At 37.7% G+C, this 24,208-nt stretch overlaps 1 protein-coding gene across 1 annotated transcript in view; it reads left to right on the forward strand.

Moving 5' to 3' along the window:
* Nucleotides 1-24,208, forward strand: part of CPQ (carboxypeptidase Q) — a 125,000-nt gene that overhangs the window by 17,684 nt on the left and 83,108 nt on the right. Inside the window, exon 3 of the mRNA XM_062503183.1 lies at nt 14,060-14,267. Coding sequence (XP_062359167.1) covers nt 14,060-14,267 — 208 coding nt within the window. The remainder of the gene's footprint in view (nt 1-14,059; nt 14,268-24,208) is intronic.

Genomic DNA, 24,208 nt, shown 5'->3' on the forward strand with positions numbered 1-24,208 from the left:
CACATATTTGGTCAAGTTCTTTTCTTTTTGGACTAAATCCAGCATCTTACACTTACCTGAAGTAAGTGTTTTCCTTCACTTTTTCTTTCATTTGTCAATCTACAGGTGGCCAAGACACACCACCAGCTTGTGAAGCTCCAGTAACTCTAATCAAAAGCTTTGTCTGGATGAAAGCTGAAGTCATTAATGGCATGGTGCAACTCAAGATTTATGACTGAGGTTGCATAGATGATCCATGTCAGTACATATGGCACAAGGCTAGTACATCGTCTCATAGAATATATGTGAATTTGAAAACCATTTCTATTGCATTTCCATTATTTTAATTCCCTTTTTATAATTTTCACTTCATTTATTTTCTCCTACCATGTATAGTCGTGTATAACTTTTAAATATAAATTGTTTTCCATTGTATTCCTTATGGCTTGTTAGACAGGTCTTCCTGGTGCTGGGGGGTGGGCAGGTCCCACAGAGCCTCAGGAGGGCTGGGGGTGATGGCAGAGCTGTCCCAGGGGGAGAGAGAGAGATGGAGAGAGCCCTCCACTCACGGTGTGGGTTCCGATGCTCAGCAGAGTGCTGGATGGTGGCAGGTTACAGCGAGAAGGCAGCAGGGCAGGGTCCGACAGCAGTGAGGATGGCTCCCGGTGCTGGGATGCTGGAAATGGGACAGAGGCAGCGATCGTCCTTCTTGTCTGAACTCTGCAGGGAAATGGGCCGAGGCCCAGCCTTCCGCTTCCTCTTCTGGCTGTTTGAATCTCGTGGGGTTTCCCTCCTCTCTCTTCCCCCCCCCCACCCCTCACCCCTTGTCACCAGGGCCCAGTCAACAGGTATCTTAGCATGACAATGGGGAAAATTCCACAGAGGGAAAAGGGAGAGAACCAACCCCCAACAATCATCTCATAGAATGTATGTGAATTTTAAAACCATTTCTATTTCATTTCCATTATCTTAATTCCCTTTTATAATTTCACTTCATTTATTTTCTCATACCATGTATAGTCATGTATACCTTTTAAACATAAATTGTTTTCCATTGTATTCTTTATGGCTTGTTAGACAGGTCATGCCCTTCTCAATGTTGCTGATAATGTGTGCATTAGTGCCATTTTTTAGCTCTCAGGTGCTCTCACAGGGACTTTTTGCCACATCACCTCTTCCAAGACTTGGTCTGCTGCCTTTGGTTCCTGACATGAGAATTTCTTGCTAAGGAGATAATCTTCCTTTCCTCCATGTCCAAGAAAAGTAAGGGCTTATTCACATCAGTAGTGACAGATTCAGCTTCCTCTTCTTGCTCTGCCATGTTTTCTGAATTCTGGGATGATACGGTAGTTTTACTCGGATTTCTTTTGCTTTTTGGTTGGCTTTTGTTCGGTAGGTTGGTTTAGTTGCTTGGTTTTGGTTTTGTTTTAATAGCAAAGAGATGCATTTGGCCCTTGAAATGAATGTTCTGTCTTTGAAATGGTATCTTCCTCTTGTGTCCTGAGCCCTGAAGGCTCTTTTCCTTCCTGTTCTGCCCTTCCTTCCACTATGAATGCCAGCATACCCAATTTTTGGCTGCTGTCTTATGAATCTTTCTTTGTGTGACCCGTTCTGCTGTCCATAGAGGGGAAGCAGTGGTATGCTGAGTAGGCAGCATCTTCCATCTGCTTTGCACTGGCTTGGGGGATGTAAAAAGCATAAAGGCAACAGGAAGCAGTGTGATGATTGTAGAGATGCAACAGTAGTGATGTAGCATGACTGAAGAAACAGGAAGTGCCATTGATGATTTGTGATCACTTTCACTTACTGGATTAGACTAGGAGCAAGAATTAATCATAAGAAACATCTCAATGAGACACTGTCCTAAAGCAATATCCTGTGGCAATGGGATACAGCAGTATTGTCACCTGTTCTACTAAGGAAGCAGGAAACAAGGAAAAGACCCTTATTTAGAGTCTAACAAGAGAAAATAGGAGCAGCCCATGTTTTTTTTAAGTCTCTGGGGAGCTTGTGGAAGGATTGTAGTTATGTTTTATAGTGCTGTGCATGTTGTCCTGCTGCCCTTAGAGATATGAATTGGTGGTGTTCTGTGGGGTTTGCTCTGCACTTAGAGGCTTTGCCTCCAGGATGTCTGCAAATTTTGTTGACTGACAATTTTAATTTTTGCTTTGCTTCATATGTCCCCTTCAGGCCAACATGCCAGACTGAATTCTGCAGTGCAGTCTTTGTGCTCACTTTTAGGCAAAGTCTAGCTGTTAAAAAGAGACTTAGAAGAAGTCGTTAGAAGAAATGGAGCCAATGTTTTAGGAGATTATCATATTTACAGGGCATTCTTGTTATTTGCACAGCAATTAAGGAGTCAAATTTCAGGTAACTTCATAACAGTGAGAAATCTGTAGATGTTTTTTCAGTCCCAGTCTCTCTTTGGCTTTTACCAGACCTTTTTCCTCTTTTTGCTTTGAACTGCATAAATGGGTTTTCATTGGGTTTCTTTTTGTTTCCAGTAGATGGGGCCTGATGTGACATCTGCAATTTCTGTCTAATTTCATACACCTGGCATATTTGTAGTGAAATTACTAAAATGATGATGGGACTAATAAGAGCTTTCTGTATCTCCTTCTAGTTTTGACTCCTGTTCAGGTATATGTTCATGTAATTGTGAAGAGTTTCATCCATTTAGTGTATAGTGATACAAACAATGTCCTGTAACTTGGTAGAGGTAGATAGAGGGCTGGTAAAATCTTCTTTGACAGACTGTTATCTAGAAAGATGCTCTGAGGATAACAGCTCTATTGAAATCCTAGTTTCCTCACCATTAACTTCCCAAGGTAAGTCTTTAGCAATGTAGTATTCAATTTATTTTTTTTCTTGTCTTCTGGACTTTCCCAGTGTTACTGAGTTAACGTGCATTATGTTGGGAGCTGGATGGCCACCCATATCACAGCTAATTCTGGTCTTGTTTGAATACCATGAGCACCCGCTGTTTAGGTTTGGTAGTATTCTGTAGTTACTAAGTTTTATTCCACCTTTGCATTACTGGTTCATGTGTATAAAGATGTTCAGTGTATGAAACTTCCAAGTTTTGGTTTTCATGTACTGGTCTATAAGGAGTTACAGCTGTGCTTGTTATGGGTTGAGCATGAGGAACTTCAGCAATTTCCTATGATTTCCTGTTTCTCCCTAATCAGCTCTATCTTTCTTCAATTCTGCCAACTTCTTCTAAGTCTGTATGAGTTGTGGTGCCTATGAAAACCTGTTAGTAAGTTCAGAATCCTCTGACATTATTATAATGTCTTGATCTATCAACTTCAGGTTTGTTTTAATGTCCTCACAATATTCAGTTTTCTTGATTACACCAAGTGTCTCACTAGTATGCGGTGACCATATTTGTGGAGGATTGAAGGAAAACCTGACAACACGAAGGCAGATAATGATTACAGAGAGGGATCCAAGTAATACAGTGCCAGTGAACTGGTTTCTTAATCTGTGTATTTATTTTCAGCTGCTGATAAGATCAGAGAGGTATGCAGACTGTTATTTTGTTTCTCTGTAATTCTCCATGTTTCTTCTGTAAAAGTGCACTAACTGTGGACTTTATCTGGAGTGTTCCTATCCAGAGCACATGAGCATTTGGCCCTGGACAACTGGAAAAGGTTAAATAGTCCCAGAATGTTTGTGCCAGAATGCTACAGAATCGGTGTTTGAGGTGTCCTAGCCTAATACTCTCCCTTTTTCACAAAAAAAAAAAAAAAAAAAGAGAGCAAGAAAGAAAGAGTAAAGCTTATGAGCCTATATTTCTTCATGTATTCTGGGATTACTTTTAAGGTACACAGCACCTCACTTTTTAAATTTTAGTCTAGGCACTGCTGAAACAGCTTGTACAGAGGTCTATTATATAGATTCACCTGCCTATCCATTTTTTTTCGTGTATTTTTCCATTGTTTTCATGGTTTTCCAATTCTAATTTCCCACTGAGTATTGTTTCTACTTCCTATATTACTCATACTTTTTCTGAATCTGTTTGGCATTATTCTTAATTTAGTGATGTTATTAAAATTTGTCTGCATATTGCAAAACTATTTCAGCCTGTATTTATTGAAGTTTTATTTAGGAAACATGTTGTATCTGCTCTAAAGCCCCTGAAGTACTTTTTTTACTCTTTTCAAGGTTTACTGCTAATTTCAAAAAGTGAGCACAGGTTTTCACAGGAACTTTGGCTGGATTTATATGCATGTATGCAACTTAAAATTTTGTTTTGATATATAGCTTTTTACTTATGCTAAACAAACAAGCAACCAAATAAGGGTGCTGATTTTAAAATATATATGATTGCTAGTCAACTATTAACACACTTAATCTCTCTGGTCAGCACCCCAGGCATGCAGAGGATTTGGAAATGCTAATTCCTCATTTTGTTTCGCCTTGTTTGCTTAAACATGTGGTTAAATGCATATGGTTTATTCCAACATATTATGGTTTCTTTGCAAGAATGCTGTGTTTTTCTGAGAGCAGGTGGCCTCTTTGTTCTGCTGTTACTTCCACTTCCCACAGTCTTACTTGTGGCTTGTCCATATGGTAGTGTATTTCTGTGTTCTTTCGTTAGATGTTGTCTTCCCATAGGATGGCCTCACTCTGTTGTGTTATCTTTACTGCAGTGTATGTCAGACATCTAAGTATGATTAGCTAGAGCTATTTGTATGATGAAACCCCTAGTTTATGGCACAAAAATTTTGACTTGTGTTTTTAGCAAGTCAGAGCCAATTGTTGCACAGCTGTTGTTTAGAATTGTTTTCTAGATATAGGCTGGTGTTGATGGCCAACGGTAATAATGGGTTCTTCCCTCTAGATGCAATGTCTTGTGCCTCAGAAGTGTAACCATTTCAATACTTTAATCCTTTTCTCCAGATTAGTTTTCCCTTCAAATCCAGTCAGTCACCTGCATTTCTCTTATTGTGTCCATCTTGTTGCATCAAATACTAATGCTTTTGTGTTGCCTGCAGGGTATGGCTAAATGGTGAAAATCCTTCTCCATCTGGTTTATTAAATGAGAGGTGCCAGCTCCTGTCTCTGCTCTGCCAGTGATGCCAGCTTTGATTACTTGCCTGTTGTCCACTCCTTCAGGCGTCTTATACTTTCTCTCCTTTTGTTTCTATATTTAGGATGATCGTACAAACCTAAAAGCTGCTACTTTGTTCTCTTCTAACTTTGCTTTTTAAATCTGACTTTTGTTCGGTATTTATAGATTGTTTCCTTTAGCTGGTTGGGTGAGTAGAGTCTGTGACCTCTGCTTAACTGTTTCACCTTGCCTTTATTTCCTGGTCACTATCCACAGTACTTCTGCCTTTGCTGTGTAAGGTGAATACTGCAAATATCCAGCGAAACTGAGAGGGGTTGTCTTTTATATACTTCTGTTTATTATTATTATTAAAAAGGATTAAGCTTTGACTGCACTTCACAGCTTTTTAATCCATTGTGAATGCAAAAGAAGAACCTTTCTTCTAAAAATGAAGAGCAGAAAGGAACCACATAATTTCTGACATATTTCTATTTGTATTTCTTCACATTAATTTGCCTGTGATTGTGAAGCACGCAAAAATATCTCAACAAGAAATATTAAAACTATGTACTGTTTAGCTCTGAAAAATCCAGATTGATTCTAGACATTGTTCACCAAAGAACAAAAGGATATTTTTGTCAGATGAGGGAGAGTAATCATGTGAATCAATTAAACCTAGGGGATCTGAAGTTCCATTCATCATTCTGCCTTCTGTCCCTGTGGCATCTTGAGCAGGTCACAGTATTATCTTCCTTTCCCTGCTCATAAGCAATGTTAATATTTCTTGAATGTTAATTTAAGATAGCGTTTGTACCTTGTTTACTTTAAAGAAGACAACATTAAAAGTCAACTCTTCTAAACTGTGTTAAAGTAGTCAGTAGTAGATTCCACAACAATTTGCATGTGCCAAAACTAAGTAAAAGTTGTATTACCATGTAACGGTGGGAGACTACTGCTGATAAATAATCCATTATATAACCATGGGGGGGTTTTTTAGGTTGATTGTAGAATTCTGCTAGATTGAGATTGTGGAAAGGCTCTGGTGGGAGGTGGATGACAGAGAATACAGTTCATTATGTAGGAATATCGTATTTTCAAATGTAAACATTTAAAAATAATTTGTTGACTGTAATTCAAAGAATTTGAGTTCGATTCAGTATCAACTCACCATGAGAGAGTTAAACCCACTGAAAAGAGTACAAAGGAGCTGGAATTTCAAAAAAAAGTAAAAGGCTTTTCTTAGTAACAGTTTTATATCTTCAAGAACAACATGAACTTTAGAAATCAGGTTCTGGCAAATGTGATTTTGGCAAAAATCTGAGTTTTGGAAAGAGTGAATTCCCAGGAGAGATGCAAGGAGGTTTTAGTTGTTCTTCTGTAATCTGTGTATTGCTTGTACCTCTGTAGGAAGCACTTTGTGATCCTTCTTTGAGGACAATTTGTGTCTCCATCTGAGTATCTCTATCTGCAGTATCTACAGAAGGAAAGAACAATTTTCAGGGCTCCCAGTTTGGGGTTTTGAGAAGGCTGCAGTTGCTGTTGGAGGGACACTGAAGTGCCAGAAATTATGTGAAGGGACCAGGAAACTTGAGTACATGCTCTGTATCTCCATAAAGGACATTAGATGCATGTAGGTTTGTGCTCAGTCTCAAAGACCTTGAGAAGGGGCTCAACACAGTCCACATGCAGCCAGAATTCTGGGCAGCCAAGTTATTCTGAGAGATCATCCAAGGCTGTAACTCCACAGAACTATGGGGATTTTTTTCCCTCTTCTTTTACTTAGTTTATAATGCTGACAATCTAGGAAAAGAGAAATGGTGTGCTGCAGTGTCTGGGAGAATCCTAACATTTCAGTCTTGCCAGAAATGCAATGTGAAAAGGTAGGCCCATGAGAAAACATTAGCAGAGCTACTTGGAATAACAAGTGCAGCTGCAACTTATGTTTTTAGAAGTGTAACTGTTTTTCAGTGTCTAAAATTAGGTTTCAGTCATGCAAATCTTTGTATAGTACTTCTGAGTGACAATCAGTGACGGATTCCTTTAATCCTTCCTATATAGAGTGGTATTTTTTATTCCTTCAATATTTTGATTTTACTTAATGGAATGGCTTCACAGTTAGTGAAAGGATGCCAGAATCCAGGCACTTGCAATAAGATGACAAGGAATTGGAGAACACCAGTGGAAAGCATTAGACTTGTAGGTGACATTTGTCCATGGAAGTTTCCTGAGAAAGGAAAGGAGAATTCCATTCAGTCCTCTAGGATCTCCAACATAAGTTGTCTGAAGCTCTTGATTTTGTTTAGTTTTTGTAGCCACAAATGCACTATTATTTCCAGCTCCACATGAGTTTTTCAGGCCATTACAAAGGTTAACAGGGAGCAGAGCTTGTGAGTATATGGGCTACATCACAAGATTCACCTGCAGGTCAGCGAAACTTTAGCTTCATGCAGATGAAATTACTAAAAGCCCACTTTGAGAGCTGGGTCTACAAAGGCTTTGCAAACTGCAGGTGATCTTTGGGCTGCACTTACAGAACAATTGCTTTGATAAATAGTTATGAATTGCACACATTTGGGTTTTTTCTGTATACTTCAGTATCTGTTTATAGACAAGTTAGATTTGAAACAAGTACAATTTCCATTGAATAATTTAAGTAACTCCACTACACTTGCAGAGAAGTGTAGTATAGAGTATTTTAGAGGAAGAAATTTTAGCTTGACAGCTGCAAGTAATTCAGCCTGTATATAATAGCTTGCAAAACACATTTCTGCTTCTAAAAAGTATATTATGCACTTCTTGCTAAGTAGGTGTAGTTTTTTTCAAGACTTTCTGTTTATAATATTCATGAAGTTATCTACATGGTGTCAGTGTTAACAGTCATTCACAATCAGGAAGATAATTTTCTTGCACAGTGTATACTTTGTGGGGTATAATGACTACTTAGTACCTGAACATTGGGAAGAAAATTCCCACTTTTTATTCTGTTACTGTCTTGCAGTGTTGCCCTAAGGGATCCTCAGTGTTTTCCTGTATTGAACCCTAAGGCTGAATTACCAGGGCTGACTCATGTTTCTGGTGTGTATGTGTGTGGGAGAGCTTGACCCTCTCTGCTACTCCCTATCTCTAATGAATCAAAGACTTGGAAGGACTGATACGGTACCCTGACAGTTCTAATGCCTCCTCACACCTATTTGTGCTTGATAATTTTGATATAAAAGTTAATTATAATAATGAAAAACATTAAGTGGAGATGATCTGAAGAGCAGGTCAGTATTCTAGACATCTAGCTCCTAGTTTGCTTTTGTATTGCTAGCCTTGTGATGCTTCTTTGTCTGATTCGCTGCTTTCCAAATAAAGAAAATGAGGGGTGTTTATTGTTTTGGGGTTGATTTATTTTTTGTTTGTTTGGTTGGTTTTATTTATATCCTTCCTGTGCATATAAAATACAACATCTGTTCTCAGTGAGGTTTTTTGAATTAGTTCTCTGTGTGTGTTGGTCTCTAGTGTTAGAGGGGGTCACTGAAGATATAAATATGACTTGTGCTCAAGGCTGACAAGCTAGGAATTTAACAAAAAAAAAAAATTTAGAAACAAAGCCTGTGAAGCCAGACTCCTTGCAGCTGCTGGCAGTTTGGATTGCCAGTGGTTTTCAGTCCAGGAGCCCTCTCCTAACGTACCTATTGTAGTGCACAGCAGGCAGCTGCATTGTAAACACAGAAGGACAGAGCTTGGTGATTTGTACTGAGCAGGAGGCCAAACAGGTGTATGACTTAAATAGTTCCCTCAGGCTGCTGGGGTGTCATCCTCATATCTGTAAGATCCAGCAAGTTTCTTTTTCAGTTGAAGAGCAGCTGATGGAAACTTTCATTTTCTGCAGATTTTTGGAAAGCTCTTCTACTTTCCCAACAGTTGGATAGTCCCAGGGCAGAATTCATTGAACTTCACTTGATCATTTTGCTATTCAGAGTTGTTTTCTGCTTCTTGTTTGGCAAACCATATCTAACCCATGCAATTTTTTAAAAATTCTCTACTTATTGGAAAATTGTCTTGGTTCTTGTGTTACTGAATATTATAGTGAAACACAAACATATATGTGTTAATTATATTCTGTAACGTAGGACATGTAATTATGGCAAGATATTATGCTTTTTTGGTAAAACCTAATTTTATTGAGTGCCTAGCACTTGCCAAATGCTGTTTTCTAAATGTTAATTTAAACAGAGTCCATGTGGTAATAGGATGTGTTCTTCTTCAAAGGGAATTTTCCTTGGTAAGGCCGATAGCTTCTGGAGCCTTTCTTACACTCCATTACACTTGTGCTGATGATGCATCAGTTAAGGATTGGTGCAAAGAAATCTGGAAGAGACACTGTGTGGATAGATTCTAGTCATTCTAATATCTGTAGAAGACTATTATTTTATTTATGCTATTTAATTTATTTATGCTATTTAATTCCATATTTGTATAGTAGTTTTGCTCTGCAGTTTCTTAAATTTTTTTGTGCATATTCCTATTTGGTTTTGAATTTGACAGTTTTGATATGTTTCCAACTTACTGTAAACCAACAAATCAAATCCCACAAAGACAATGTAAGAAGCAAACAAAGCAAGTGAATCTTGGGACAAATGATGACAGAAACACAAAATTAGGCTGAATTTATTTCTTTTATGTTTTGCCAAGTGGTTGTAAATGGGGAATAATCTTGATTTTATTTTTATAGACCTAATTTTTCTGAGAAGATTAACAATTTTGACATTTTGACTAACTGCAATTACAGTTGGCCTCTCTATCCAGATAATGATGAGAATCTTGGAAGAACATAGCAGTTGGAGTGCACACAAGGGCAACTTCTGTTTTGTAAGGACTTTATGGTGCTGGAAAAGGGGTTGTACTTGCGTGGAGTTCAGGCTTTGCCATGCTGCTTGTGATGCAGAGAAAGTTACAGGAGTGAGGGAGAAGTGAGAGTCAATAATTGTGAGGGAAAGATGTGTAGTTCTCCTTCTGTTTTGCTACAGCATGTTCCATCATCCCCTTTAAAGTCTAAAGCTTTGTATGTGATGAGGGGGTTTTCTGTGATATGTAGACTATACAAGTGAGAAAACAAAAGCAAAGTATGTGGAAGATGTGGGCCTGTTACCGAGTTAAGGCTGTGATCTTGCTGTGGATATAGCTAGTGATTAATGTAGTCATGGTTCTATTCAGGAATGTATTTTAGGATTTAAGTCAATATGAACAAACTAGCTGATCTGATGTGAATTTTTAGTTTACATGTGGTACATAAAGTGAATTTTGATGGGTCCTGTAGAAAATAGGTGGTCATAAATGTAATTAGAGTCTTGCAATGTGTTTGAATGAGCAAACTTAGACAACACTGGCAATACTTAGACAACATTGATTTTGTATTTCCCAGCTCTAGATTGTATTCTGAGGTTGATGTGAAGAATGGTGTATTGGGGGCATGCGTATGCAAATTATGGCTGAAAGAAATCTTTCTAAGCTTTTGTATAATCAAGTTTTGATTGGTTGTGTTGTTGGGTTTTTTTCCTTTTAGCCGTGTTTTTGAGTTTCTGTGATGTCATGCTTGCTTCTCCCTTAAGGAGATTGCTATCATTTCCCAAGGCTTCAACTTGAGATCTGTTTTCCATCAGAGCATCCAGTTTAGCTTGAAGCACTGGTTCTTACACAGTTTATTTTTCCCTGGGCATTTTAGCTTATCTTAGAGATAAGGGTTGGAAGTGCAGTAACAAAGTAATGAAGCATGTGAGTAGCATGCGAGCTACCACAGTGAGAAGAGATAGAACTGACCTGACACCAGCAGCACATCTTTTCATCCACATTTTTTAGTTTCTCCACATTTGATTGTTTTACTCAGACGAGAAACTAACTAGCTGGTTTTTGTTTTTTTTATCCTTCCTTTACACTTTTGTGTAAGATACAAGTCACATCTGTTTCTTACTAGTCATTTGACATGTACTTTTAAGAGAGAAAATGTGGGGGTTTTTTGAGCGTTTTCTGTGCTTTTATGCATACCATGACACTTCTCTTAAATACTTTCCAAGATATGAAATCTAGGGGTTTATCAAAAGCAAAACTCAACCACTTTTTTATGTGAATTTTGTTGTCAGCTGTTGAACAAGAATGTCAGGGCCAAATGACTATGAATTTTTAGTAACATTAATATGTTTTCAATTAATAATTTAAATATGGGTGTGAGGTAATCCAGTAGATCTAAAATCAAAACAGGTGTTTTTGTTAAGTAAATAAAAAATAATGGAAAAACTACTTACCATCTCTTCTGAACACCAAACGATGCTATTGGACTGAAGTTTTGCAGAATTAATTTGGAGTTTGTTGGATAAAAGCATTTTTCAGGGAGTGTGTGTTTGAAGCAGATGCTAGCATCACTTCCTGTGTTAGTGGGAAATGCCAGAGGTGCACCTTGCTTGCCTGTAGGTACCCATGTTGTAAAGTGTCAGGGTTCTTTGTGATCTCTATAGCTGGTATTATATGATGCTTTCCTTTCATTTCCTTTTCAAGGTGCAAGGAATGGTAAATGCAAGAAAGTTTAATTTTTTTAAAATAAGATCCTTCTTCTTTTGAAATCATAGTCCCAAAATCATGTTTGTTTAGACTCAATGAAAAACACCTTTCTTGTCATCCCTCCCCTGCTCCACCCCCCCCACCCCCAAAAAATTCTTTCTTCTGATTTTGCAAAACTACATCCTGTTTGCCCTGTTGTGAGCCAAACTCAGGAATGCTTCTCTCCATCTGTTACACAGAGTATGCTAGTAATTTCTATTTTGTTAGCTTTCTCAGGTCTTGCCATATGGTCAGTAGCCTTTCTAGTTCTTGGTTGTCTCTGCATAAAAGGCACTTAATTTGCTTTACTTAGAATTGTTTTTCATGTACTCTTTGGCACTTTCTTAAGCAATTTATTATGTAGATGATATATTTAACACATGCCATGTTTTGCATGCATGTAAACTTTAATCAGGTGCATCCCAGGATGCTTAGTGTCTGCCACAAATGTTTTCTGTGTGAGTTCATCTTGTAGCATTAGGAATCTACAGTACTGTGGTAGTTCTTTGTGTCTTTGTACTGGTCATGCTTAGGGTCCATTTCCCTTTTTGTAGAAATAATTTGGGCAGTCATCCGTTCCTGTTAGGTCCTGGTATCATCTGAGCTGTTGCTGGCTCTCCCTGCCCATGCCAGTATGGTTTAATTTGGGTAGTAGGTTTACCTTTGTGATCTTGGCAGAGTAGTAGTTTGAGCATACAAATGGCATTTTGGGTAACTTCAAAGTTTATTTTTTGGACTAGCTGGGTAAATTTTGTACCTGCAAATGTTCCTTCACTTGAGGTGTGTAAGCATGTGTGGCTCATAGGGTGTTGTCAGAAGCCTTACCCACAGTGGGGGTGGAACATCAGGAAGAATTTCTTGCATCTGCAAGAAATGTGCTTGCTGCTTAAACTGGAGAAACAAATACAGTTTTAGAGGTTTATTTTGTTGAAAAGTTGAGCATATGAAAAATAACAAGGACCTTGAAATCAGTGATAGAACTTGAATTTACTTCAATTCAGTGTACTCACCATGTTAGTACTTAGACACAAACTTGCCAGAAGATACAGGCAAAAACATTCATTTAAAAGTATCAGAAACAAATAGTTTCTGATCAGTTGTTGAATGTAGAGTTGGGGGTTTTTTAACATTAGTACATGAAATTGTCATCTCTATTATTCTTTTTTTTCCCAGTCTGTTTATTTTACGTTGTTTGGAAAGTCTCTTTGTTAACATGCTGGATTTATCCCCAAACACTCAAATAAATAATACACATATGCACCAAGTTATCACAGTTTAGAAGTGGGGATGAGGGGTGCCTTTTTTTTTCTGACAAAGAAAAAAGGAAAAAAGATCTGAACTTATAAGTCTACATGAGTTTATGCCACTTGAGGAGTATTACATGGCACAGGAGATTCCAAGTTTCAGGTTAAATGTTATTTCCAAGGTGAGCCATGGGTCACCTGACCTGCAAAGCTGATGGGAAGGAACACTGGCCTTTGATTTGGGTTCAGCTGTAAATTACTAAGAACAATAATTTCCTGAACTGTTGTCACCTAATAGACAGATCTGTCTGTACTCTGAAGAAGCTCCTGTAAGACGCCTGTAGCTGGTTTTTAGTATTTCCATGAGAAATAAATATTTATACATATCTACTCTGATTGATTTGATCTACATTGATTACAATGTGACTTGTTATTGTTGAGAAGGATTTATTCTTCTGAATGAATAGAACTGAATAATGTCTCCCATTTTACCTGCTCTATAACCTTACAGAGTAGGTTTCTGCTTTCTTCCTTAACATATCTTCGCCTGGAATTAAATGGGCTTTTTTCCAGTTTAGAAGACTTTAAAACTACCCAATTAAATTTTTTTGTTTGTTCAAATGTATAAAAAATGTGTCTGCTGCTGTGAGAAACCTCACAGGTGAAGATTTTCATGCACTGTGCACAGTTCTGGGCAGGTGGTTTTGGGTGGCCTGTTGGGGCAGGGGGGTTGGTGCAGATGTTCTCCAGAGGTTCCTGTCAACCTAATCTGTTCTGCAATTCTGTTATTTGGAAAATAGCATTAAAATTTAATGGCAAATGTTAATTTCATTACTTGTCACAGGAAAAAAAATGCAATTCTGGTGACATTTAGGCTTTTCATTGCTTTTCTTTCTGGTAAAGCAGTGAATAGAATGGGATATCAAAGCATGGCAATGACCTAGATAGACCTGACAGTGAATAGATTTCTAGACATAAATAGCAATAACAGTCAGATATTTTAACTAGTGTAAAAGCACTTGATGTCTTTTGTCAAAAGGTTTATTAAAAATTCTAGCTATGTTGCTTTTGAGAGTATGGTGGGGATTTTCATGAATGTATTTTTTAAAATAATTCTATGGAAATGCTAAAAAAATTTCCAGAGCTAAGTTGTTAAAACTGTGTTTTGTTGGTTTTTTGTTGGTTTTTTTTTTTTTAACAGTCCACATACTGGGGAGCAGACTTACCAGCCTGATGTACCTCAAATTCCCACTGCTTGCATCTCTGTGGAAGATGCTGAAATGATGTCACGAATGTCTCTCCGTGGCACTAAGATTGTTGTGCACCTGAGGATGGGAGCTAAGACTTATCCAGACTCTCTATCCTTTAACACTGTGGCAGAGATAGTTGGAAGCAAGTACCCAGAGCAGGTGGGTGAAAATGCACAAAAAACTCCTCATTTTTTCTTTAAAAATGTAGAAGAAAAGAAAGCAACAACAAAAAAAAAGCCCTTCTGAAGATAACCCTAAAACAAGAAAACAAGTAACTTTCATTCACATGCTTTTCTATATTTTAGACATCTTAGTTTTTCAGTCTTTTTCAGGTAACAGGTGTCATGGCTATGTTCAGCAGGTGTTGTATGTATGTTTGGAATAAACTATCTGCACCACAAATTCTATTTGAACATTACATAATTCTACATTGTTGACTTCCATTTACAAGATTTTTCTTCCTCCTTTCTCTTTTCTTCCAGCTTCTTAGTTAAAAATCATACAAACCAACCTCATGGTGCTGAAGGACTTGTGCCTGGTAGAAAGTCTTCTGTGTCAGCTCGCAACATGGAATTACTTTTCTGGCAGTACATTTTATAGTGAAAATGTTGATGCAACCTCAGTTACAGCAGCACTAGAAATTGCTGCTAGAGTTCCTAGTGAGCCACAATGCTTTTTTAAACACTGTTGCTTTTATGGCTTCAGTGGAGAAGAAGGATGACTATCTCTGACCTTTAAACCAGGCAAGAGATTTTATCTATTTAGGAGATCTTCTTTTCTGAGATGACAGTTCAGTAGCTCTGCCTTGTGGTGTCTGCAGATCCTCAGTGAATGTTCAGTTTCAGCAGCTTGATCACTGGGCAGGGAAAGAATAACTAACCTGATGGTTGACTGGTTTAGGTAACATCACCTGCGGATCTTGCTTCATGAAACACGTGCTTACCAAGTTAAATGTTCCAACTGTCTAATTAGGGTGCATTTAATTTAATTTTGTGTCATCTGCATTTTTAAACAATGTTTCTAATCAGTTAGTAGGCTGTCTTTCTTGAATTATGTTTGGTGTATTTCAGAATTTGACGTTTCAATTCAGGTTATGAAGTGTTCACATGTAGACTTGAAAGTTAGGTTAAGGTGCTTGCCTGGACTTGTTTCTCTCTTTGCTGTCCTACTCTGTTTCTTTAAGTGATGAAGTGGATTGGGATCTCTTCACTATTTCCACTGACAAGATCATTTTTTTTAAACACTGGGTAAAGACTTATTTACAAGCCCCCTGTTGATGGTAATGGGAGTGGTAGTGGACACACTTTGAAAGTGTAACCAAGAAACAGAAAATTAAACAAGTGAATGTTTAGGTTTTTTAGTACTCAGCTCCTTTTGGAGCCTTATTAGGTGCTTTGCCATGCTCATTCCACTGCATTACTCTGGTGAAAATGGGAAGTGTCTCGCTATTTAGGCAATGAAATACATTGCCGATCCAAACTCTTACAATGCCCTCTATGCCAAAATGTTTCAAAATACAGGACAAATTCAGGGGAACAGAAAGGTGCTATTTCCACAGGCCAAAATTTCCGTTTAAGTTTTGAATTTAAACAAATCCACATCTGGATCTCTGAACTCTGGGTGAGAAATCAACACTGGGTGGTATTGCTCTTAAAAATGTCTAAAGCAAAGCAGTTTAAAATTGGGTTGAAACATGTGAAATGTAACTGGTCACAGGTTTTGCAGCAAATTGTAACTGAAACTTGACCCTGAAACTTAGTTGAAGGTTGCTGTAGGACACTGAAGAAAGTGTGTGAAGTCTGGTGAAAAGTGATTCTGCCCAAGATGCAACTACACATTTAGGTATAATTGTGTTCATCTATATATTGACTAGAATTTAATAACTGCTTCATTTATAAATAATTCATTAACTCCTTCCATGAGATTTTAACATATTTATTAAAAATAATCACCATGAACTGAAATAATATTTGTCTGACAAGTTTGTGTTATGAGCAATATTACTTATTATTATTAAAGTATATTATAGGAGAAAATTATTTTTTTTCTTACCTGTTTAGGGTTTTTTGGGGGGTTCTTTTTTGTTTTGCTTTTTTGTTTTTGTTTTTATTTATTAAAATTTGACCACTTTTGCAGCATATTCAGTTCTGTTCCCACTTTTTCAATAATTTTCTAAGTGTTTTATGTGGATTTTAGCATATAGCAATTGGGGTTTGGGAGGTAAAGCTAGAAGAATATTAAGGAAAACAGAAAAATAGTAGTTGACTCTTTTTTTTTCATATTTTCCTGAAGGTTTTTTCTGTATTTTAGACTTAGCATTCTGAAAGTCATTGCTGCTGCAAGAAGTGTTGAAATCATCAAAACAGATACTCAGAATTGTTTGAGTTGCAAACCTTATTTTAAGCACCCATGCTTAACTTCAGTACATTTGCATTTCCAAGTAACCTATAGCAGTAACAGAGATGTTATTCCTGCTTTGTGAAGCATCAAGCTCTCAGAGGTGCATTCATCTTCAGAGGTGATGATGTGACATGGCGCAGATGCCCTGTGTCTTTTTGAGGCATCTCTGTACCCAGTGTGCAAGTACTTTGGAAAAATTAACCCACTGATACTTCAGGTTTCCTTCCTGTTTTATCCTTTCTGTTTGGCCAGTCAGTAAGCAGTAAGCAAACGTTCCAGCTAGAAAAAAATGTATGGTGAAACCTACTGCAAGCTGCAACTTTGAAGTATCAAGTTTTCAGGTGGTGTAGAAAGCATCTGAACACAAAAAGGAAATGGATTTTGTCATGCTGTCAGTAAAGTTCACGGTCTCACCAATGTCTCTGTTCTGTTTATAATTGTATTATTCATTCTAAGTTAGGAAAAGACTGTTCACCCCAGACAAGACTCTTCCTATGTTAGAGCAGGTGTGATCTTGGGTGCTCGGAGCAGAGACATCCACCTTCCTCATGAGAGTTGAGGTCTTTGTTTAATGCCTGCTGAGGCCTGATTAACCTGTAGGTACCCAAAGGAGGTGAGCCTGTGCCTGTAAAATAATGAATTCAAGATCCACCTTTTCTTCATACAAACAAATGGGAAACAGTGGGACCAAACATGCTGTGACTTGATGCCCTGCAACCATACTGAACTTGGGATCACATTCTCACAGTGCTTCGGACAACAGTGAGAGTAGAAAACCTTTGGGTTGTGAGACTTAACATATTTAAAGCCTGCATGACTGCTGACAGTTGAGCCAAAGAGTTTGTGAAATGGCAAATATATGGTAGCAGAACCTGCTGAGGTCCAGGCTATTGCAGGTTAGAGACATTTGCAGTCCATTCCTGACTTTTATCTTGGAGGAGTATTTGAGCACTCTGTTGCACCTAGGCCCATGCTGTTAGCATCCTTTTGGGCTGTATTGTGTGTTGGTAAGATGTTTTATTTGAACTATGTAAACTGACACTGGAGACTGACTGACCGAGAAATTCACAAGTTAACTAATGTGGTTTTCATTTGAAATTCAGGCAAAGATGGTAGTAAAACATGTTTGTCTTCTCATTTAAATACAGATGTAACATGATTGGTCTTAAAGTGCAGCAGCAACTGTTCCCATCTCTGGGGAAATGCTATAAATAGCAGCTGTTTGTTGTTAATCTGGCTTCAGTGTACCTAATGTGCCAAGCATGGAACCACAAAATATGTGATTAACTGAAAAGGTATCAAAGTGGATAAAGTTATAACTCTTCCACAATCTTGACTTTTAGTGTCCTTTCATGCTGTGTGTTTCTTGGTGTGCACCACTGTTTTACTTATCCTTCTAAGTGATGGAAAAACTGTTCCCTAAGTGCCCTACAAAGTACATAAATTTAATGGCTGCTCATTGTTCTGTGATCCAGGATAAATACTCTGGAGCAGAAACAGAGGATCTTATAAGCTGCCTTTTCAGAATCCTGGAGAGCTGTTCCAGGAGTTCACTCTAGAAAGCTTTTTTGCCTCCTGTTTTTATGGAATGCTGTATCTACAATATGTACCATTGGAAAAGTCTCCATTTTGAGCACCAAGGATGTGAAAGGCTGTTGAAGAATGCACTGTAGTTTAGAGCAGTGCTTTGAAAGTAGCAGTCTGAGGAATGACCTGAGAAACAGATGCTAAGGTAGTAGCTTAGATTGTGAGGTTTTTTACCAGTCTGTGATTAAAGTAACAGAACCAGTTCTGCAAAGGACATAGATGCCTATTTGCTTTTTCATTCTTCTTCCTTTACCAGTTTCCAAGATCAGCCCTGTCTCTGATTTTGTGATACTGGGCAAAGATCCAGGGTACAAAGAACATGAAAATTGTCCAGGTTTCTGAGCCTGTTAGGCATTCATGCACATAACGGAAGAAATAATTTGTACACCAAAAATCCACCCCAACCTCAAAAAAAAAAACAAACCCAACACAAAACAACCAGACTTTTCTGAAGATGTGTAATACTCAGTGCAGTGTTGTTTTATGGCCTGGCATCAGTTATACATATGTTAACAAAATGTCTATCCATTAGGTCTTTGATGTGGCTTCCAGATATCCCTGTGCTCCAAGTAAATCATGCATACAATAGAGCTTTGAGGAGAAATGTTTTAAGAGCCTGATGCCATCATGTTATGGCTCCATTATCACATTCTCTCCATGTGGATTGTTTTGCTATTCACTCCAGAATGTTGAAGGGTTTCTAAATGCAATTCTGTGAGTCTCTCTCCTGTGACTGTAAGCTGATACCTGTTGCTGCTACAATATAAGTGAATTTGAAAGAATTAGAAGATCATTGTGGAGATTTGTTTTTGAAAGTTTTGAGAATGCCAGCCCATTACTTCATGACAATGAACTGATGGGCAAGAGAAGTAGGAAAAGAAATGGTAAAAAAGAAACAAGAGAAAGGTGAAAAAAGAACAATGACATTGTTAGGAAATGTATTTTCTTTGAAATATTTTTGTTGATATTTGCTGGAATAAGTAGTACCTCTGGGTGTGTTTGTTTTATTAATAACTGTCTTTCATACTATTAAGTGGAGGCTGTCTTTTATTCTGTGCCTTGTGGGAGGGGAAATATTGCTGTCATTTGTTCTAAGACAGAGGTCTTGTCATGATGAAAACAGTCAAATTAATATGAAACTGATATGGAGAACATTTTTTCTTTGTAGCATGATTATTTGTTTGTTTGTTTGTTTGTTTGTTTGAACTACCAGAAGGCCTGTCAGATTTTAAGACTAAAGTGTATGCTGAATTTTGTGGTGTAAATCTTGGCAAATATTTTAAAACTTGAGTCGCCTTTTTAAAAAACAAGAGCTGACTGTAAGCATTTAATCTTGCTAGGGAGAACTTGGCAGCAGTTTGCCTTTTGATTAAATGGCCATTGCACCTTAATGTAATTGTGTTTTTAGAAACTTCAGTATCTGGGTATGTAACAGCTACAACTTAAATTTAATTTGTAAATATGGGGTTGATGTTGCTTAGTGGCAACAGTTGAAAAACATTGTCCTGCTTCGAGCTGGGTGTGGCAGAAGAAAGATTCAAAACAATTTAGATATTTTCCAAAATTATTTTCCTGATACATTTTTTCTTAAAGGAATCAGTTCAGGTTCACCAGTGTAGTGTGACCTTTATGAAGTTCATGTATTTTCCAAATGACTACACCATGTCTGTAAGTGGGCAGGAGAGTGAGGGAGATGTGGTAGCAGGTTAGGGTGGTAGCAGTCTCTGCTGATCTTGGAGACACCTGAAGCTGCTCTGTGTCCCAGCTTCGTGATACTACAGGAGGACTAAGGGATGTGCTCCACTAGGTCTGGGCAAACCAGCAACTCTTTGGAAGGGTTCTCCTCTTGCCAGATGAGGCACAGTTGCTGCCACTGCATATGAACCGTTGCAACAGGAAGGAAAAATGTATTCATTTTAGTGCCCACCAATGCCTGCTCCACAGGGAGCAGCACCTTCTTAGAGTCTCACCTCGTGGCATACAACTGGTAATGTCCTAGGTCACTGCAGCACCAGGATGACAGTGACAAGGGATAAGGATGTCTAGGTAGCCTTCCTCACTTGACTAGAGTCAAGTGGAGCTCAGAAGAATTGAATGATGCTGTCACACTGCTATATATGTTCTATTTTTATTCTCCTGATGTAAGTCTAGCCAGTGAGCTTCCTGCCTTCCACCTGAGTGTGGTCATAAGTATCACCTGTACATGACAGCTGGCTGCCCCCTTCCTTTATTTGAATGTAGACTGGTTTCTGCCCGAAGCTACTTGCTGGACCTTTGCTCTGGGCACTACTCTTCAGAGTGTTTGGTTGTTTTTTAAATCCTTTACATCCTAAACTGTAACTAACTAAATTATGACACTAGAAATTAAGTGCTTGAAGTGCTTATTCTGTTGGTCAGCAAATTCATCAGAGCATGCAGTTTTGTAGTCCTTTTGTTGGTGTCCATATAAACAGATATGCTATAACATTTTTTCTTTCCATCCCTATCCGTGCTTTTGGCTCTACTCCCACACAATAGTTTAAAGAATTACTGCGGGATTTTATTTCAGTAATAATTTACAAATACACATAGGATTTACAGATGGTTGCAAAAGCTCTTTTTCTCCACATTGTAAAAGTTATCTTCTAAAATTACACTGCATCCTTCTTGCATACTGATATGCAAGAATATCTAAAGGATAGTCCTGGGTTTAGCAGATGTAAAACTTGCCTGAGGCATGAAGTAAGAAACACCACAATACTTAGGAGGAAAGAAGCAATATTTTTCTCTTCATTATGAATAAGTAGGTGGCAGAAAGACTAGTGCCAAATGTCAAGGATTAGTCTCAAAACAACTGTTCTCTACAGGAGGTGTCAAATACCTGTACTTTTATGTTTGTATTTGTTAGCTGCAAACTATATGTTTAACCTTGTACAGTAAGAGGAGGACTACCAAGACCTCATCTTTTCACGGATGCCATGCTAAAAAAGTACATAATTTCCATGCAAATCTAATTGAAAACTGCTTGTCTAAGGGCATGTGGGTTGGATGTAGAGAGCTGTTCAACACGGATTCAGAGATTCCCACATGCAGGAACAAGGTGGAAGATCTGACTGTGAGATTTTTGCCTAGTGGGCAGAGCTGACTTTGTTGATGGAATTAAAGGAGAAATGCTTGAAGAAGTGAAATATAAAGTGGTCAAGTTGGGACCGAGGTGTAAGGGAGAAAGAACTTGGTCTGCTATTCACACTGACATACCAGCAGCAGAGTTGTTACTCTAAGATACGTGTGATTATAGCAACTGAGATGGTTACTCAAGGATGTAGTGGAGTAAGTAGCAGAATTCATAGTTTTGGTGGGTAGAGAGAGCTGGTGAATTTTGGATAGACTTGTAGGGTTTTAGGCATCACATTGCTACTTCATGGGATCTGGGAGTGGGGAGGTGTTGTGTAAACAGTAAGCTGACGGTTGATGTGGTCTTTAATGGAATTGTTCTCAAGGCCTTGGTTTACTAACAAAGTACATGCTTAAAATGTTAATATCATTTGTACTTTTTAAAATACCACTGTTGTGTAGTTTATACTTTGGTCTAGAAGAAGGTCCCCAGGCTTCTGAGACCTTAAAGGTCTTGAACTTTGCCTTTATTGTAAATGTAGTTGCAATGATGCAAACATTTTTACTGTGGTTTGGCAAAGCAAAATACCCTGTAAAACACATAATACCAGTAAAATCTGTCCAAAATGCTTCTTAATAAAATGTTAAAGATCTTGTGAGTCTGGCAGATGTAGATCTTAATTAAATAATTAGTTTTGTTCATAGAGTTTCTCAATTATTATCAGTAGTTATACCAATATGTCATGATGTAATATGTAAGTTATCTAGAATTTCATGTGCACAAATATAATTCTAATTCATTATAACAGGTAAATGGAGTTCTGGGCAAAAATCCTGGTTGACTCTTTTCAATAGTATTTGTCACAGATGGAAAATGTAAAATGTATTTAGAACTGTGATCCCATTTTTTCTTTACTGAAGTGGCAAAGGAGAAAAAGGATGTTACAGGGTCTGTAATAAAAAAAGGTACTTTGTACTACAGGTTTTGGAGATTTGCTGCTTTACCCATGCTGAAAAGCATGTTCCTTCCAGTCTACATTGGTTTTTCACATCTTTATTCTGTCATTTATCCCACAGACCAGTTTACAGGTTTGAACAAAAATATACTAACATGTGTATTCTTCTCGTAATTACATAATTCCTTGACATCTGAATTCTTTCCCAGTGTTGGAATTTACAATCACCACTGTGAAATATTAGTCTCGAAAACAGTTTACAATGTTCTGGTATAAATTATTCAGAAAAAAACATTCTGTGTTCAATTCATTTAATCAGACATTATCATATAGAGGGTGAATGGAACAATATCATGATGTAAGATGAAATAGTCTGAAAACTATATTGCATTAGAAATTGCACCACATCAGTGTTGTTTTTTTTTTTTTTTTCCCTAGAGTGCATATAAGGAAATAGAAGTAGAATTCTCTGTGTATTTTGAATAGTTTGATGTGGGGAATGATATTTATGCTCACTACTTCTGTAATTCTGGGATCTGTTTTTTTTAATTGTGTACCTGGCCTTGTGATCATTGTGCTTAGTTTCTACTTTCAGTGATGTCAGCTGGACAGATTTTCTCATCCTCTTTGTGTGCCAAGTTTATTATGCTGCTTGTGTGAGAAGGTACTTCATGAAATAGTAATATTTCACTGTAAAGGAATTTGTTGCTGTAAGACATGTATATATATATGTGTGTGTGTGTGTACATACATACATAGTATACTTTTAGGACACTGCCTTCCGTGGCATGCTGCTTGGCAGAGTAGAGCATGTTTTACCATTCCAAATGGGAAGTCTCAGTCATCCAGCTTCTTGCCAAGAGAAGATTGCTCACGTCTGAAATGTGATATCCTCCATCCTCTTCTTGCACCTTTCTAGTAATCAGGAAGAAGACCTGAGGCCACATTATTCTTTGTGAAGGAAAGGAAAAACCCTATCTTTAACTTCTGTCAAGTGTGTTCCTGTCTGTCTTGTCTTACAAGGAGATAAAACAGTTCATGGTCTGTTCTGCTTGTATGACTTTTTTTTCCTGGCATAGTGAATACAATGAATACAATACTGGGAGTATTGGACTTACATTCTCCACTTCTGCCCCAAGTCCACTGACTTTAGTTTATATGTTGAAGTGCTCCAGGGATCTGTTCACTTAGCTGGAATTAATGTTCAGTTGATAATTTATTTGATCGGCTCTTAACACATTCGGCAAATTTTTCTGTGGATCCTTCTGCAAGTCTGCAGCTCTGCATATAAATAGGCTGTAGTTAATAACCCTATTTATAGCAAGCCCCAGTCTGATGTTCTTTTCTTGCTCATTAGACTTTCCAGCCTTCAAATAAATTCAACAAAATAATTGGATTGCACCCTTATCCACTAAGTATGGTACATTTACTTTTTCATTGATTAATCTGGCAGTTTAAGTTAAAATTGCCTCCACTAATTTAATGGTTAGTTTCAGGAAAGAGATACAACAAGTATAAAGAAATATAAATAAGATGTCTTTGATAGATTGGTTAAATTTCAGCAAAATTAGTAGGGATAATATTCTAGATTATATGAAAATACATAAAGTTTATATTCTTTTGTCTGTGGACTTTGTTATTTACAAAATGTCCTGGTAGGGATCAACCTAACAGCCCTTGTTGCTCCTTCAAAGTATGCAGCAAGCCTTTCAGAGTGCTTTTAGAATGCTCCAAGTCAGCAGTGGTTAGGACTCAAATTACTTCAATTTTCTTTAACACAGTTTCCAGTGAATTAAGAACTTGAGCTAAGTTCACAGTCACACTTCATTGTGACCTTCTGAATCTGGTGGTGACTGGACCATGGTGAGGGAATGTGATTACAGGTGTTGCCAGGGCCAGAAACATGAAAGTACTAAGTACTCTGAAGAAGAAAAGAGCAATTCAGAATAGTCCTGCCAAATTCATAGGAATCACTCATACTCATCAGGATGAAACAGGATCTGTTTTTCTGTAGGAAACAAGAAATTTAATGTGCAATGTGCCCCTGGCAAGGTGCCTCACACA

This window comes from Cinclus cinclus, chromosome 1 (assembly GCF_963662255.1).
Source record: "Cinclus cinclus chromosome 1, bCinCin1.1, whole genome shotgun sequence".
Taxonomy (NCBI): domain Eukaryota; kingdom Metazoa; phylum Chordata; class Aves; order Passeriformes; family Cinclidae; genus Cinclus; species Cinclus cinclus.